General features: G+C 59.7%; 1 protein-coding gene across 1 annotated transcript in view; it reads left to right on the forward strand.

Moving 5' to 3' along the window:
- CELSR1 (cadherin, EGF LAG seven-pass G-type receptor 1) overlaps positions 1-18242 on the forward strand; it is a gene marked incomplete at its 5' end in the record, with an annotated part of 157796 nt that overhangs the window by 126530 nt on the left and 13024 nt on the right. Inside the window, 11 exons of the mRNA XM_012655575.1 lie at positions 1995-2115; positions 3858-4041; positions 4397-4498; positions 5184-5278; positions 5957-6166; positions 7353-7536; positions 7970-8113; positions 11640-11844; positions 12581-12748; positions 14729-14855; positions 16439-16639. Coding sequence (XP_012511029.1) covers positions 1995-2115; positions 3858-4041; positions 4397-4498; positions 5184-5278; positions 5957-6166; positions 7353-7536; positions 7970-8113; positions 11640-11844; positions 12581-12748; positions 14729-14855; positions 16439-16639 — 1741 coding nt within the window. The remainder of the gene's footprint in view (positions 1-1994; positions 2116-3857; positions 4042-4396; positions 4499-5183; positions 5279-5956; positions 6167-7352; positions 7537-7969; positions 8114-11639; positions 11845-12580; positions 12749-14728; positions 14856-16438; positions 16640-18242) is intronic.

Raw genomic sequence — 18242 nt, forward strand, 5'->3', positions numbered from 1 at the left:
GAGACCGATCTGCTGCTCACGTCCCTGCAGCCGCTGTTCCTCGCGCGTCACTGTCTTCTCTTCGTTATTTTTACCCAGAGATGCACACGATTCTGGATAACCCAGGCATATTTTTTTCATACTTGGCGTGAAATAAATGAGAATCAGATTGGGCGCCTCAAGCTAACCCCGTTGGCATGTGCACCCCAGAAACGTGCAGGGCGGCTCGCGTTCCTCTGGGGACCGTGCTGTGCCCAAGGCCCACAGGCGCGGGGAGATGCAGGAAGGTGGGTGTCACAGAGAGCACGTCCTCTGTCGCGTCAGTGGGGCTGACGTCGTCTCTGACGTGCACGAGAGTCCGGCGTGCTCTCTAGGCTCCCGGGTGCCATTTGCAGAGTAGGGGACCGCTGCGCGCAGAGCACAGGTGTGTCATCATTACAGAGGAGTCGCCTTCTCCAGGGTGAAGCCTCTTGGTTTTCTACAAACCAAGACTCGGGCCCCTTTGGAGGGGGTGCGGTCGTGGCCCCTTGTCCTCAGCTGCTGGCGGCCCACGTGGGAGGGCCCCCTTGCTCTTTGTCCACGGAGCCTAGAGCACGAGCCGCATCCCGGCTGGGATCCCACAAGCAGGTGGCAGCCCGTGCCCTCGGGCTGGTGGTCCCGTGGGAAGATGGGCACACTCCACACTTGGATGTCAGTGAGACGTGATCCAAGGGAGGACTTAGAGGAGGTGCCCTGGGAGTGCAGAGGAAGGTGGGAGCCAGGAAGGCTGAGGGGGGAGGGCATTCCAGGGGGCAAAACCAGCAGGGCAGAGCTGGAGAGGAGCAATGGGATAAGGCTGGTCCGAAGAACTCAGTAGTCGGTTTGGGGAGGCAGAGAGGCCTGCAGGGCGGGCACAGTGCTCAGCTTTGTGGAGTCCGCGGTGGCCCAGCAGAGAAGCGGCAGGATCAGATCTGGGTCTCAAAGGGCCCAGCTGCCGCGTGGAGTGCGGTTTGGCAAGGCAAGAGCAGCCGGGAGGCTGGTTCAGTGTCCCTGGGGCCTGGCGTTGCAGGGCTGAGGAGGGAGAGAGAAGGCTCTGGGGCCCCCATGCTACAAATGCAGGTCTGTAAACACCAGAGTGGAGCTCCTGGGGCTCAGGAACTCTGGCCTGGAGGTTTTATGTCCATGATTCGTACATAGTTGGTATTTAATAATTGCTTGCTAGGTAAGTGAGTGAGCACAAGAGGTTGGCGGCTGGGTGGAGGGAAGTCCCCTGGCAGGATGGGCGAGGCAGGAGCCTGTGGGACACTCTGGGTGGGGCCCCTGCAGACAGGTGGGCTCACGGGCTGCTCAGGCGCGGTGCTTGCAGGAGGGGGTGGGCGACTCGTGCACAGTGGTGGCCGTCGCCTTGGAGGCTGGGCCTGGCCTTGTCACTACGATGTTGCTTGTCTCCAGCATCTGCTGGTCTCTGCCCAGGGAGGCTCGGGGAGGCAGGACTGGGTTCACTCTGCTCTGAGTTAGCCAGCGGCTGCGCATTGCTGACGTGCGTGTTCGTCACGCCCGTGGGAAAGCTGCAAAGCAGCTGGGGATGGAGGCCACCTTCAACCCAGGGGACCTGGGCCGCAGAAGATGCCGCAGAGTGCCCTGTTCAGAACTTCCTGCCGGGCACGTCACGCTGGCGATCACCCTGGGTCCCTGGGAGAAGTTGCCCAGGGCAGTGGGGCTGGTCAGGAAAGGCCAGCCTGGCAGTGGGGGCAAGTTTCACGGAGCCCCTGGGAACCAGGGGTAATGCAGACGTGAAGGTTTGCAGATGCTGTCGCCATGGCGTTGAGTGGGCTACATCATGCTGATCCGTGGGGATTGGGGGGGGTTGGGAGCCAGTAGGAGGGAAACTGAGGCCACGTGACGTGGATGGGAGATACCCAGAGCCAGGCCCAGTGAGCCCCCCAGGAAGCCACCTCTGTGCCTCCAGCAGCCTCTTCTCATTCCGGGAAGCACAGTCACGTGACCTTCCATCTGCTGTCTGTCTTTCCCAACAGAATCGACCTTCCGTGCCCCAAAGGCTGGTGGGGGAACCCCGTCTGCGGACCCTGCCACTGTGCCGTCAGCAAAGGCTTCGATCCCGACTGCAACAAGACCAATGGCCGGTGCCAGTGCAAGGTGAGCCCAGCCCACGGCGGACGAGAGGAGTGTGTCCCCGCACTCCGCAGGCCGTGAGCCCAGGGAGATGGCTGTGCCTACGCACATTGACCTGTGTACGCCTGCACGTGCCTGCGTGCGCATGCGCATATACCTATACATGCACCTGTTTGTACATTGGCACATATACCTATGTGTACCCCTACCTGTACACACTTATGCATCTGCACACACACCAAATATACACACACAGCCACACTTAGCTGTACACGTACACATACGTGTGCAAATGTGGTCGTAGGTTTCCTGCTACTCACCTCTGCACCGTGAACACACCACGTGAGCTGGTTTAGACCTTCCCCCCATGCAGTGAGAATCCTCCCATGCTCCCAGCCCAATGCCTAGTTGGGAACAGGAAACCTCACAATTTCTGTGCGGATTGGCTCATCTTGGGCACCACCACGGTTCTCCTGCTTGGCACTTTCCTGATCTTTCACCAAGCTGGCATTCCGTGACAACAGAAATTTCAGCACTATGAAAAGTTACTACATGGTTTAGTAAGGCCCCAGCCCCGCCTCGGGTGTTCGGTCCTAGCCTGTGTGCAGCACCGTCCCCTCTGTGTTGTGGTCTCCGAGTATATGCTGGTGTCCTCCGTGGAGATCGTAGGACACCCTGTCCCCTCGATCTCTCGAAACTCACCTTGTTCTTCAGAATTGACCGTCATTAAGCCACAGTGACTTTAAACCCAAACGGAAGGTCTGGCAGTAACAGGAGCCTCAAGGAGGGACATGAGCTGTCATGCAGACACCGACCCAGGGAGGGCAGTTGTCACCACGGGCACCCTCCAGTGCCATCTGAAGCCGTCAGCAATGTCTGAGGGCTCCACAGCACTTCCAACGACATATGGGACTCCTGTCCTGAAATGCTCAAAGGAAAGACTAAAAGAACGTCACAAGCCAGGGTCAGGCCACCCACCCCATGTGGCCAGACAGCAGTGGTAGCATCAGTGGGCAGCAAGGAGGATGGAACCTGGGGAGTATATTTGGAGAAAACTTGCCTGTAATTTTTTTCTCAGCAAAACTTATAGAAAATGCAAGAAAGAATCTAAAAGGTGCCAGTCACCCCATGTCACCTCCGCCGTGACTGCTAACGTCAGTGTCTCCTTCCAGGCTTCCCGCTACTACAATTCCACACAGGTGGAAACCCGCTGGACACGAGAGCCTGAGGCTGCTCACTGGTCTGCCCAGGTCGCAGCCCACCCGTTTTCCAGAGGGGACACTTGGGCCTGGGGAGGCTGAGGGGTTGGCCAGGGTGGTGGGGCCAGTAACAGCAACAGCTGGGCACAAACCCAGCATACTGGACCCGAAGCACACGCCGCGGAGCACCCTGACCTGCCCAGTGTGGCCGTTCAGGGCTTTCTCATCTTCCACGGCTTTGAAAAAGACAGGCGGTGAGGGCCGTCCTCAGGCAGAAATCCTGTTTGGAATCTCTGATTCTGTTTAGAATGAGTAGGAAGGGGCCGTCGTTGGGATTTGCCAGGAAGCGGGAGAAGGGCTTCCCTGGAGAGCTGCTCTCCGTGTCTGCATTGGGGCACGAGGCAGCTGGCCCGGGCTGGGCACGTGGCAGAGGGCGGCCACGAGAGGGCAGGTGGCTCACCGCCGACACGCGCACGCTCGAGTGGCTCCACGTTGCTCAGGAAGCACCCCGCGAGCCGGGGCTCTCGCCGACGCAGGGGGTCACGCGCGCTGCTTTGGCCATTGCAGGAGAACTACTACAAGCCCCCGGCCCAGGACGCCTGCCTGCCCTGCGACTGTTTCTCCCACGGCTCCCACAGCCGTGCATGTGACATGGACACCGGGCAGTGTGCCTGCAAGCCCGGCGTCATCGGCCGCCAGTGCAACCGCTGTGACAACCCTTTTGCTGAGGTCACCACGCTTGGCTGTGAAGGTCTGAGTTGCCCCCTGACCCGTTCAAGGGTCATACCACGGGGACAGGCTGCAGGGCTGGTGCGTGCCCGCGCGCGTGTGTGTGTGTGTGCGTGTGCGCATGTGCGTGCAGGTGTTTGGGGATCCCAGGGCAGCTTTGTGTCTGTGTTCTCTTGACCTCCTGGAAACCTGGCCCTCCGTGGGGGTTGGGGATCAGAGCCTGGGTCACCCCTTCCCCAGTTTGGGCATCGGTGGCGGTGAGGACGACGTGGCGGGTTCAGCTGGTGGGGGCGGGCCTCCTGCAGGAGCGCAGGCAGAGAGCGGCGCGCCATCACGGTTGGGCTGTGCTGAGCGGCCTTCCTTCCTCTCCACCCCAGTGATCTACAACGGGTGTCCCAGAGCGTTCGAGGCTGGCATCTGGTGGCCGCAGACCAAGTTCGGGCAGCCGGCCGCGGTGCCGTGCCCCAAGGGATCTGTGGGTAAGTGTCCACGGCCCGTGGCATCCACCGGGCAGGAAATTGGACTGAGGCGTGCGTCCTTGCAGAAGAGCCAGCCCCACATCGGAACTCACGGAATGCTCCATATTGGGAAAAAAGGCCTTTAGGCAAAGCCCTGGGGAGAAATAAGGTCACTTTTTTTCAACAATAAGTGACAAAGTATGAAAAGGACGTAACGAAAGCATATTAATAAATAGCGTAGCGAGTGACACCCAGAGTCAGGCCTGGCACCTCCCTGGCCCTGCCGCCCTCTGGCTGGGGGCCTTGGAAAAGTCGCTTTGCTGTTCACAGCGTTGGGGTCTCTGTGAGGTGGGGACAGTGACTGTCCAGGCTGTGAGGGGCGTCTGGGCATCCAGTGGGGCAGACTCCTGGTGCGTCGGAACCCATGGTCCTCGGCGAACGACCTAGTTGATTTCTTCCCTCACAGACGCGCTCAGATGTGCGGTCGTATTTTCTGGGCACCGAAAGGGCCTGGTCGTGAATGTCCGAGCAGCTTCGGACGTGGCCCCGGCGGGGAGGAAGGGCACTCATGTTGCCCGTGTGGGCCTGGACTCCTCGCCGCTCTGCAGAGCTCTGGGTTTAGGTCCACCCGAATCAGGGGTTACATAAACAAGCCTCGATCGACAGTTTGCATTTCGGATTTTACACATCCGTTCTCATCCCCTAGGAAACGCGGTTCGACACTGCAGCGGCGAGAAGGGCTGGCTGCCCCCCGAGCTCTTTAACTGCACCACCGTGTCCTTCATGGACCTCAGAGCCATGGTAGGCCCAGCCTCGGGGTGCGTTTTCAGTGGGGGCGGGGGGTGTGCAGGTATGCTTGTGCATGAACACGTGTGTACATGCATGTGCGTGCATGTTTGTGTATATGTGCGTGTGCAAGCACAGGTGTCTGCATGTGTGCACATGCGGGTGCGCGTGTGTGTATGTGTGTGCGCGTGTGTGTATGCGTGTGCGCGAGCCTCTGTCGGCCCGGGCTCCTGGGCTGGGGAACACGGGCAGCCGAGGTGGCACGGGCCCCGGCCTGGCGGGTCAGAGGCCTGGAGCCAGCACTGTTTCTGTCACCCGGGAGTGCCAGTCTCTGAGCTGGGGGCCACACACGCGTGTCTCTCTCCCGCAAGGACCCAGCTCTGCGTCTCTGCTTCTGACGACGCAGGACCCCGTGTTGAACCCCGTTCGCCCTCTGGTCCCGCCCTTGGTCCCTGGCGTTTTACTCTCTTGTCTTCCACTCGGTGTCATTTTCTAAGTGCTCTGTGGTCCAGCAAACCCTCCGTTTTCGTCCTAAAGTCGCCAGCCAGAGTTCATCTCTGGGCTTTTGGATTTTTTAAGTTGCTTCCTGACGAGGAGACTTCTACCGGAAGGTAGTGAGTTTCTCAACAGCAAGCAGGACTGAAAGCGACTGAGGCGCGCTTGCAAACGCCTTGACTGCTTCCCCCGCCACAGAACGAGAAGCTGGGCCGCAACGAGACGCAGATGGACGGTGCCGGGGCCCTGCGGCTGGCCAAGGCGCTGCGCAACGCCACGCGGCAGACCGGCACGCTCTTCGGCAACGACGTGCGCACGGCCTACCAGCTGCTGGCCCGGCTCCTGCAGCGCGAGAGCCAGCAGCAGGGCTTCGACCTGGCGGCCACACGGGACGCCGGCTTCCACGAGGTGGGAACGCGGCAGCCCTCGTGGGGAAGCCTTGGGCCCGTGGCGTGGGGTCAGGCATCCTGTAGCGGTTGGCAGTTGAGCTCAGCTTGCGCTAGATCGTTGTGTCCTGGGTCCCAGAGGCAGCACTTGGTTTCTCAGGCGCGAGCCTAGGCCAGTCCGGTGATGGCTGAGCTGAGGGGAGTGTTCAGGAGTGTTCCAGCAAGAAGCCTGTGGGTCACGGCCTTAGCAGTGAGCAGCTGCAGACCTTACTGTGTGCCAGACGGTGCTCTAGGTGGCTTTACTGGAATCAGCCATCCTTTCTCCCTCATAGCCTATGAGGTAGTACTGCTATCCACCCACTCGACAGGTAGGGAAACTGAGGCACAGGGAGCGAAGGGGTTGGCCCTAGGGCCCAGCTCGTAGGGGCTGGGGCCCAGCAGTGGCTCTGGAGTCTCTGCTCCTACCCACAACTCCAGGGTCCTGCGTCCGGGTGTCCACACCGCCACCAAGACCCTCCCTTTGTTTACGTGACGGCCCTAAGCGGCGTCTGTGCAGAACGGGGAGACTCGTTCGTCCTGATGTGTGGCAACGGCAGTCACAGCCTCCTCATCACTCCTCTCCAGGCCTCCTCGACCACGCAGGGTCCCTGAAGGACCTTCCATCCACGCGGGGCCCCTGTGGGACCTTCTCGTCCACACGGAGCCCCCAGGCCCTCGGCAAGGCCCGTCTCTTGGACTTGAATCCCAGCCTTGGAGTTTGGGCCAAGAGAGTTTGTTCCGTTTTTGACTCTTTGCAAGCAGAAGTTTTCCCACCTGCTTTCTGTCCTGGGTCGTGGCCCCCAAGCCCCTGTGCACAGCCTCACGCCCCCGCCCTGCCCTCTGCCCCCCATTTACATAACCCCGCAGGTGCGCTGAGGAGCGTCACTCCCTGGGCAATGGAGCGCGTGCCCGTGGGTGGGCTCACTGCGCTATCCTGTTTGGCCCCTGTGTGGTGGTTCCGTCCCCTGGTTTACCTGGCGGGGTCCAGGGGCTCTGGGGTAGCCAGGGGCCTCTCCACACACCTTCCTCACCCACGGACTCCGCCCCGCTCCCGGCCTGGCTCCGTCTTGGCGCACAAAGGCCGTGCAGACCTGGCTCCCCACCCCGCCCCCACTATCCGCCAGGCCTGGGTGGGTGCAAAGCTGAGCATTGTCTGTTTGTCCGACCAGGATGTGGTCCACTCGGGCAGTGCCCTCCTGGCCCCGGCCACCAGGGCCGCGTGGGAGCAGATCCAGCGGAGCGAGGGTGGCGCGGCCCAGCTGCTGAGGCACTTCGAGGCCTATTTCAGCAACGTGGCGCGCAACGTGCGCAGGACCTACCTGAGGCCTTTTGTCATCGTCACCGCCAACATGAGTAAGGGCCGAGCCAGCAGCGGGGCAGGTGGGACCCTGGGGCCATCGGGGGTGTGTGGCCACAGGAGCTGGCCTGTCCCCGGCCGAGGCAGGTGGGCCACTGGCCGCTGCTCAGCCACTGTCTTAGAAAAGTGAATTAGTGGCTATGGCCCCCTGTCCTCGTCTGTAAAAGGGGCCTTTGGACAGATGAGCCACGATGACACGCACCTGCTCTGGCCTTCCAAGCCGCAGGTGTGGGAGACCCTCTAGGAGGGCGGGTGGAGCCCCCAGGCTCACCGCAGATGGGACAGACATAGGCGGGCACAGAAAGACAGGTGGCTTCGGTTCTCCTGTGGTCAGTCAGTGTCAAAGTGACACTCGTGGTTCTTTTGAAAACGGCGAGCATCTGAGAAGGCCCCGGGAGTTGCGTGTGACTACGGGAACTGTCTCCCCAGTTCTCGCCGTCGACGTCTTCGACAAGTTCAACTTCACGGGAGCCAGAGTGCCTCGGTTCGAGGACATAAACGAGGAGTTCCCCAGGGAGCTGGAGTCCTCGGTCTCCTTCCCGGCCGACTTCTTCAAACCACCTGAGAAAAAAGGTAAAAGTGCTTAGAGACCCGCTGCTGCCCGTGGATGCCCTTACCACGCGGGGAGGGCGGGGACGACCCTCGGAGAGCGTCCCTGGAGGGTGAGGTGACTCGTCACATCGCGGAGCCCGTCCCGTGAGCACAGCTCCTCCCTGCAGGTCCAGGGCCGTGGTGTCAGCTGGGGTCAGCGGGTGACGGTGGGTTGTTTCTTACAAGTGTTCAGGTACAGGTTGAACGTCCCTAATCCAAAAATCTGAAATCTGAAAGGCTCTAAAATCTAAAACTTTGGAGCACTGATGTGATGCTCAAAGGAAATGCTACTGGAGCGTAAGTATGATGCAAAGGTTCCGAAAAAGTCTGGAATCTGGAACACTTGGGGTCCCGCACGTTTCGAGTGAGGGACGCTGAGTGTGTAATTTACAGTGCGACAAATGGGGGACACTTGGGACTGTCCGTGAGCACGTCGTCTTTGCTGCGCCGCGAAGAGCTGCTTCTGCAGGTAGATCAGAGCTGTAGGATCCCCCACCCCCAGCAAACCAGACCGGGGTGCCTTCCACACACAGATCCCTGGCGCCGGGCTGGGATTCTCGTGCAAAGCGGATTAAACGTTCTGAATTTTCTTAAGTGTTTTCTTACAGTTCCACGCCAATTAATAAAACCTTCTCAAAACAATAGGGACACGAAAAGGTAAACACGTCATAAGGGACAATTGAAAATTTGAAATGTTTTTAGTAAATTAATTTTGTCAGGTGTTCAGGTATTTCTTATTATTTCAAACATCTTAAATAAGCACTGGCAAAGATCTTGGGTTGTGCCCTGACGTAGGATTGAGCTTGATACCCACACTGTCTTACAAACCGTGTTCAATTCCAGATTGATTTGCGTTTCCAGTATCGTGTGCGTACGTGTCTAGCTCACAGCTACCCACAGACGCGTGTGTGTTGTGTGTGTTATGTGTGTGTGTGTGTGTGTGTGTTGTGTGTGTCTGTTCCTTTGTTTCTCTGCCCGGAAGAGGCTCTGGCTCCGTTCCGTGTCTGCTCCTGAAACGCCTGCTTGGTCATCCTCTCTCGGGGTCTGTGAGCGTCAGGGAAGGACACACAGGGACCTTACTGGCTTTAGAACATTCCGTAGGAGGAGCTCGGGCTTCCTGCTTCCCCGCCCTCCTCGGGAAGGCCACCATCTGGTCCCCAGCTCCCCTCGGCCCTGTAAGTGGCATTTTTATTTAATCTGCTGACATGCCCGAGCTAGCTGCATGGGAACACCGCCTTGTGCGCTTTCTTTCAGGCTGATGGACAGATGCAGCTCTGGCTTTACCCTTCCCTCTGCTCTGACGTTCCTTAGAGCCCCGAATCACCACAGGGCGGGAGGCCAAGCAAAGGCCCCGTGCAGCTCCCTGCAGCGGTGTCTGGGCTGGTGGCCTCGATGAGCCTCCTGGGGGCGGGGGGCACAGCCTCAGCCCATCCCCGAGACCTGCTTCCTCCCGCCTCCCGGGCCCCGCGGGTGACAGCCGCAGCCAGAGCTCAGCTGCAGGGGCATCCTCGTGCGCCTTCCCCTGGCCCCGCCACGCGGGCCCCTCCACCCTCATGCTCTGCTCTTGTGCCGCATTGTTCTCCGCGGCCCCCAGCCCCAGTCTTTGCTGTGACCGTCCCCGCTGCAGGCTCTAATCCCAGCCTGGTCCCCAACCCTGCACCTCCCGTGCCCTGCCCACCTTGGCCCACGGGGCACATCCCCCGCTGGACCCATGTGAATGTCGCCTGTTCTCCTGGGTGAGAGGCCCTTGGGGACGGCAGGGCTGCACCTGGGACCCCAAGACGCCTCACCCCAGGGAGCCCCGAGAGCACGTTTGCTGTCTGACTGGGGACATGTGATGAGCCAGCCATGGACAATACCTTAGGCCCAGAGGTTGGTTTGGCAGGAAATACAGAGGGGCGGACGCATTCCTGGCCTCACTCTGCCACATGCTTGGCGCTGTGGGATGTTCCTGAGTGGCCACCATGACCCAGGACACAGTCCTTTGGCCAGAGGCAGCCTCTGGTGTGATACCGTCAGGGGTGGCAGCCTCCCTGCCACGAAGAGGAGGACAAGGAGACCTGGCGAGGGCCACTGGCCCAGCAGCTAGAGCCGCCTCCCCTGCCCGAGTGTTGCAACCACTGCTGTCACCCAGCCCGGGCGTCCTAACCAGTGCTGTCAGCCAGACCCCCGCGACAACTGTCCACTGGCTGTGCTGGGGGCTCAGGGCCCACCCCCACATGGCAATCCCCATGTCAGTCACACACTGAGGTTCAAGTTTAAACCAGGGTCACCCGCATCCATGGGAGCCCACTCTAGTCAGTGGCAAGAAATTTTAAGCATTTATACCCCAAAACGTGTATATTTATTTACGAGGTGTATATGTGGCCTTTTATATCCTGATATCAGGTACAATTTAAACACACCCATGTTTTACCTGAAATGAGAGCGTGGGACGCAACCCCCGCAGGCTCCGCGTGGGACCGCGGAGGGGGTGACGCCATTAGCAGTATCACGAAGCTTCTGTCACTTTTTTAAAAAATTGTGGTGAAGTACACGTAAGATAAAATTTTCCGTGTTTACCCCTGTGAGCGTGCGGTTCAGCAGCATCAAACACGTTCCTGCCCTGAGGCCGTCCGTCTGCACGGCGCTTCTCATCTGCGGATCTGAAACTGTCCCCACCGAACACTGAATCCCCTCCCTCCGCCGCGGCACCTGCAGAGCTACTTTGTCTCTGCGAATTTAACACTGCTAGGACCTCACATACGTGGAATCCGGTAGTGTTTGTCCTTTCGCGACTGGCTTATTGGCTTATTTCATTTAGCATGATGTCTGTGAGATCTGTCCATATTGTAGCAGGTGTCAGAATTTCCTTCCTTCTTTTTTTTTTATTTAAGAAACAGGGTCTCGCTCTGTCACCCAGGCTGGAGCGCAGTGGTTTGATCACAGCTCACTGCTGCTTCAAACTCCTGGGCTCAAGCCATCCTCCTGCCTCAGCCTCCCGAGTAGCTGGTGCTACAGGTGTGAGCCACCACGCCCGGCTAACTTTTTAAAAAAATTTTTTTCGTAGCAATAAGATCTCTCGATGTTGCCCAGGCTGGTCTCCAGCTCCTGGACTCGAGGGATACTCTTGCCTGGGCCTCCCAAGGTGCTGGCATTACAGGCGTGAGCCACCACCCCCAGCCTGAATTTCCTCCCTTTCTGAGGCTGGACAGTGTTCCGTTGCTCGGTGGGCCACGTTTTGTTCGTCCATTCATCTGTCAGTGGACTTTTGGGTTGTTGTGAGTAAGGCCACTGTGAACATGGTGTGGAAACACCTCTTCAAGACGCTGCTTTCGGATTTTTTGAGTATATACACGCAGATGGAATGGCTGGATTGTATGGAAATGCTACATTTAGCTTTCTGAGGGCCTGCGTACTGCCCCCACGAGGCATCTGTTGGTTTTCGAGAAGCACTCGCTCGAGTTGCCGGTGGTCTGGTGGGACACAGGTGTTCCCGGCCAGAGTCCTCACTCTGCTCACGTTGCAGAAGGCCCCGTGCCGAGGCCAGCCGGCCGGAGGGCCACCCCACAGACCGTGGGCCCGGGGCCCGGCACCGAGGGGGAGGCCCCGTTCAGCAGGCGGAGGAGACACCCGGATGACCCCGGCCAGTTTGCCGTCGCCTTGGTGGTCGTTTACCGGACGCTGGGGCGGCTCCTGCCTGAGCACTACGACCCCGACCGCCGCAGCCTCAGGTAGGGCCCGGGCGTGGGGAGGGCCCGCGATCACCCACACGCTCTCCAGCGTCGCGCTGTGACCCTGGCCCAGGACAGAGACCGCTGCCCCGTGGCGTGGAGACTCTGGGTCTGCCCCGCGGGCACCGGCCCTAGCGGGTCACACACCCTTTGCCCGTGCTCGTCTCCGCGCTCCTGCCCCTCCCCAGCACCCACCCTGTCCCCAGCCCAAGCCCGGAGCTGTCGGGGTGGCGCCTGGTGCTGGCCCCAGCACCGAGGGCCGCTTGGCCGGTGCTGGCTGGAAGAAATGGACGTCCCCGCAGCGGCAGGGCACCCCGAGGCTCTGCTTTGCACGCCGGGTATCGTTGCCCAGACACTCCCGGGCTCTGGGTCCTCCGAGCTCTTGTTCTCAGGCGCTGGGCGATGCTCCACCGCAAGCTGTGATCACGTCCCCGAGTTTCTCTTACTGGATGTTTGAGCTGTTCGCAGCTCTGCCGTGGTGTGTTGGGGCCATAACGTCCTCACACCTGTGCCTTCTCTGTATTGCTCAATTCCCGGAGTCCCCATTTGGCCCAGGGGTGACATAGCCCCTTCCTCTGAGGAGGGGGACACAGCGGGGCCCGTGGGTCTGTGCTCGAGGACCGATTCGGTCACTCCTGGGAAGACGTCGTCCTCCGTCCCCATCGTGTTTGTGCCAGGGTTTGAGCGGATGTTCCCCGGTCACGTTCGTCCCTGTGCTCTGGCGTCTCACTCGCAGGCTGCCGAACCGGCCCGTCATCAACACGCCGGTGGTGAGCGCCGTGGTGTACAGTGAGGGCGCCCCGCTCCCGCGCCCCCTGGAGCGGCCCGTCCTGGCGGAGTTCACCCTGCTGGAGACAGAGGAGCGGACCAAGCCGGTGTGCGTGTTCTGGAACCACTCCCTCGCGTAAGTGCGACTCCAGGAGCTGGGCGGCCTCCTCTTGCTGCCCGAGCCCCGAGTCTCCAAGTGAGGGCTTTGCCAAGCCAGACTGTGCCTGCCAGTCCCAAGGGCTCAGAGGGCAGAGCGTCCCATGGGGACAGTGTCTCATGGCTGTTGCTTCCCTTCCAGCCCCTCATGGGGCAGGAGGCTGGTCTTCCCACTGTTTCAGGGGTATCAGAGCCTCCCCCACATGTCTGCACACACGCAGCCGTGTGCACACGGACACATGCAAACACATGCATGCGCGCACACGGGCCACCCGCCTGCAGGACTCCCGAGGTGTGGCAGCCAGCACTAGTGCTCAGGCCACCACCAGACGAGGGAGGACTTGTTCTGGTCACACACGGGGTGGGGCCCTGAGACTGGGCCAGGAGCCCTCCTGCTGACAGTGGGGACCCCCAGATGTTGGGGGTACCAGACAGGGCCCCGACGTCAGCCTTGCCCCCGAGACCAGCACAGCACAGCTGTGGAGGCTGGTTTTGCCCCCACCAGGGGCCACACCTGCCCGCAGTGGGGTTTGTTCAGAGCAGGGAGAGTACCAGTGTCCCAGCAAGTGTGTTCCTGCAACCGTCTGGCTGAGGAAAAGGTGTTTCATAGTTTGAAAAAAGTGGAAGTAGGTGATTTCTGCCCCCACGACATGCAGAGCCGGAGGCAGGATGGGTTCCTCCAGCCAAAAGCCACGGTGCTCGCGCCTTTGCGTGTTGCGGTTTTTCTGGTTCTTGGCTGCGGGGCTTCTGCGAGGTGAGGACTTACCTGAGTTCCCGCCTTTATGGGGCTTCCTGTCTTTCTGCCGTTTGTTTTCACTTTCGCTGTCTCTAGAAGGGACAGTAGAACTGAGGTGGGTGGGAATGGCCCTTGTCCCCAGGAGGGGCGCAGGGTCTCGAATGTGAAAGACTCCCCAGGTGTTGGAGAGCAAGGAAGGGGCGATGCCGTCTGGGGGCCCCCAGGCTCCCCTCGCTTGGAGCCGGGACTGAGGGTGGTGCAGCCGGGGGTTCCGCGCAACAGGAACGTTCGCGAATCCCAACTGCCCCGGGTGCAGCGGTGGGGCCGAGTGCTCAGCCGAGAGCGCGTCCACGCTCTGCTTCTGCGCTTTCCGGGCTCTGGCTAATGAGTAACCGGCCGGGGCTGTGACAGGCACTCGGCTCACAAAGGGGAGAACAAAGGAAGCCCTCTGGGACGCGGGCCTGGGCTCGGCTGTCTGTCTCGAGTCCTGGCAATTAGCTCTGCCTCTAACGCCCTCCCTCTCTATGATGTTGCACCTTTCATCCCTGATCTTAAAGCTCGTTGCAAACATATTAACATAACGTCCCGTTTCACAGATTAGCAAACTAAGGATCTGAGAGGTTACAGGATTTTCCCAGAGTCAAGGAGGGCAGGGCCCTCTCCGAGGCCAAGACACACCTTGGAACAGCTTGTTATTTGGGCTTCCCGTGGGCAAAATGGGCGTAATAGCTCGGTCCTGGCTTCCGGGCAGTTCCCATAAAACGTTGTGCAATGGGAAGATGAAAGTGCGAAATGAACGTGAGACGCTGAGTCTGAAGTCGTCTCCATTCACAAGACCACAGTAAAAGCAGCTGCTTTAACCCCCGGGTGACGCTCTGACAACGGGCGTGCGGTGGATTCGAGACATGCCCATTTGGGTTTCACAGCTGGGTGGTGTCTCACTTCAGGGGGGCTCCTTAGAGGGAAGGGAGGCTGTTCACAGGGTCCCCGGCAGTGAGTGCCGTGGTCCTCGTAGCCGGGTGCCGGGAGGTGGTCGGCAGTGCCGGGAGAGCAGTCTGCGGGCGTCGGACTTTGGGAACACGCGGTGTCCGCTCCTTGTGTTTTCCACTCCTCCCGTGGGCCCAGCGGGGTCGGGATGGCGCCGGAGCCCCAGGGCTGGGTGAAGGCTGCCCCCGGGCAGCTTCCTGGTGGAGGGAACCATCTCGCCCCCTCTCTCCTCTGCAGCGTTGGTGGGACCGGAGGGTGGTCGGCCAAGGGCTGCGAGCTGCTGTCCAGGAACCGGACGCACGTGGTGTGCCAGTGCAGCCACACGACCAGCTTCGCCGTGCTCATGGACGTCTCCAGACGCGAGGTGGGCACCCTCCCTCGGGCCCTGCCTGTGGATCCATCCCTTCTGATGTTGGGTGTGCCCCCAGACCCGCCCCCCTCGAGCTGCCCCTTTCTTTCTGAGCCCTTTGAACAAACCAAACCAGTTGGCATTGCAGGAGCATTGGCCAGAATCGGGATTTCCATAACAAAGCCCCGTTAAAAGGGTTTTCAAAGAGCCCAGGTTAGCGTTAAAACCTGAGAACCCCCTGGAATGTGCCCCACTGCAGAGCAGTCTGTTAGACGCTGCTCTCCACCCGCCCAGGGCGGCCGGGCCACCGCTCTCGGGCCACACACGCCAGGCACAGAGGCTCTGCTGGGAGCCCTCCAGCAATGGGGCAGCTCGTGTTGAACCTCTGGCATCGTAAGCGGCGTGGGAATGAGCTGGCCGTGGTGGCCTTGCGGTGAATCAGGCAGCGGGGCCTGTCCTGGCCTCCTGGTACCCAGACGGGAAGGCGGTGCGAGGCCGGCCTGAGCGTGGCGTATGGGGGCAGTGGTGTCTGGGAGCCAAAACCAGGTGAAACAGCCAAGAACCACTTGGAACTGGCCACGATGCTGAGTGGTGTCGTGTGTATTTTACCACAGTTTTTTTTTTCTTTAAAAAAACGCATTTACTGCCCTTAAGAAGTGTATAGTAACAGACCTGAAAATTAAGAAAGAAAAAATCGATATAACACGAGCTGCTGTAGAGACACGAGCGGCTGACCCAGGGGCAGATTTGCTCGTGACGATCACAGGACGGTTCACGTGGAGGGACAGCGGGGTGAGTGGTGGCAGGGAAGGTGCCCCCGCCAGGTGACGTGTGCGAGCGATCACGTTAGTCCCAAATAATCGGAACAGGCAGTTGCGCCCCGTCCAGCTGCGGGACCCCTGGCAGGTTCCTGAACTCTTGGCGTCACTTTCCTCCGCTGCGAGCCGGGGTGACGGCAGCGCCGTCCTCACGGTGGCGGTCTGAGCGCTGCGCGAGGGAGCCCCGGCAGGTGTGTCGGAATCCCTGCCACGCAGCAAGCGTTCACTAAAAGGATGCTGTTCGCGATGCATTGTTAAACTTGCCCGTTTTCTTCGTAAAGAGGGAGCAGTTTTTCAGCCAAAAGCATAAATCTGTGATAACGTTTCACAAAGCAAAGCACAGGCGGTGCCGCAGGCTCCGGCGGCGACACACTCGCCTCTTGTGCAAGCCGAGCATCTGCCTGGAAGGTCCCCTCCAGCTCTGAGCTTGGGGTAGGGCTCGGCTTCTCCTGACAACAGGATTGGCGCGTGAGTTTAGTTGTTCCTTTTTTCTTTTAATGTGGCAAAACGACACATAACATAAAATATGAGCGTAGAATTCAGGGACATTAAGCACACGCGAGTTGTTGCGTGGCCGTCACCGTCATCTGTCTCCAGAACGTGTCCATCTCCCCAAACGGTCCGCTGGTTTCTGTTCCTGTTCTGTGCTGCCCTGAGAACCGCGTGTGCGTCGCACGGGTGCCTGCCGGTTGTGGACAGTCTGATCACCAGTGATCGTTTGTATCGTGCGAGAGCCGCGGCCCTCACCTTCTCTCCTGCCTTTAACCAACCCGCCCGCAGCATGGGGAGGTCCTGCCCGTGAAGATCGTCACCTACGCCGCCATGTCCTTGTCGCTGGCGGCCTTGCTGGTGGCCTTCGTCCTCCTCGCGCTGGCCCGCACGCTGCGCTCCAACCTGCACAGCATCCACCGGAACCTCGGCGGGGCGCTCTTCCTGTCCCAGTTGGTCTTCGTGCTCGGCATCAACCAGACCGAGAACCAGGTGAGGCCCCGCCCCCTCACCACCGCGTGAGCTCACAAGCGTGCGCTGTCACGGGGCGTCGTGCTGTCACGCGGGCGCCTGTTGTCGCGTAGGTTTGGTCTTCCACCGAGGCGGGCAGATGAAGAGTCCTCTCTCGCCTGTGTAAGGGGCTTGGGGGGCTCCCCTGCAACTTGAGTCCAGCAGGTGTACCAGGGGGTCCCGTGGGAAGTTGGGACTCTTGGGCGACGTCAGGTGGGCTTGCCGTCGCTTTGCGCCTGGGCGGGACCCTCCCTCCAGAGGCACCTGTGGGAGCCAAGTCGGAGGGCCGGGGCCTCCAGCCCGTCAGGTCCCACCCTCCGGACACGGCACTAGTGATTTCACAAGACATTAGAGCCATTTGTCAAATCCCAGAGGGCTTCGAGCTACAGTTGGAACTGTCTCAGCCTGAAGATGCTTCTCCCACCCCCAAGCATCTTCTGTGTTTGCTGTGAACACCTGTGCACATCCCCAGCGAGGGGATGGACGTTTAAAGCGGTGTAGGACTTGTGACGGGGTTTCGGGTTGGGGTTGGGGTTGGGGTTGAAGAAGAGAAAGGAATGAGCTGAAAAGAGTAACCGGTGAGCGGAGGAGCTGACCAGAGTAAGAGGAGAGGAGAGACAGGCGAACCTCACTTGATCTGATTAAATATAGGGGTGTCGTGTGGACCCCCCGGGCTGTCACTCTGGCTCTGGGATGTTACTCGGGCTGCTGGGGTGTTGCACGGGACCCTGGGGTGTCCCGGGAACTCATGAGGCGTCGAGACAAATGTAAAGCTGCTACGTTTTCTCTGGACAGAGAGTGACAATTGGGCCACCTCTTCCTGGACCCTTGGTGCCCTGCTAGGGTGGGGACCTCGCAAGGAGCTCACGGCTTGGGTTGGAGAAAGAATTCTCACACCAGGAGTAGAATAGTTTTAGGAAAGAAAGTTTATTTTACTTTCTCGAGAAAGGAAGGAGAGAGAGAGAGAAAGGGAGGTGGGAAGTGCCTGCCGCTGGGGAGAAGCGGCGCATTGTTTGTGAAGGGCAAAAACGGTCCTCCCCCTGGGTCAGCAGACCGATGACAGGAGCGGCTATGACGCTGTCGTGGGTGATCTTTACTTTTTCTTTTCTCTGCGGGGCTTATCAGAGTCCTTGGAATCTGGTTTCTGGTAGCAACTGAGGCAGCAAGCAGGCGGGGGAGCTCACACCCTACTGTCCACTGAGAAAACTGAACTCCTAGAGATGAGTTAGGCCACAGGCGTTTTCGTTAAACAAAACAGAGGGGGTAGTTGTCTTCAAAGGGGCAATTATGTGCTGTGAGTTTATTTCTCTTACTTTCTGTCAATAGTTTATTTTCCTCTGTTTGGAAGGTTATTAGCAAGGCCACCTTTCACCCTCTTTCGAACCTCTGAGCCCTCCGCCCTGGGGAAGACCAGTTCCCTGGGGAGGACAGACACAGACCCACGAACCGCTAATCGAGTGAGGGCCAGCACCTGCCAGCAAGTGTCCTTGTCTCTGCCCTTCGGACTTGTTACCACGGAGGAAGGCGAGGGTCTCAGGGTGCAATGTGGGATCTTGCACTGTGGCCTCCGGTTATAATCAAACAA

This window comes from Propithecus coquereli, unplaced genomic scaffold (assembly GCF_000956105.1).
Source record: "Propithecus coquereli isolate 6110/MARCELLA unplaced genomic scaffold, Pcoq_1.0 Scaffold480, whole genome shotgun sequence".
Lineage (NCBI taxonomy): Eukaryota > Metazoa > Chordata > Mammalia > Primates > Indriidae > Propithecus > Propithecus coquereli.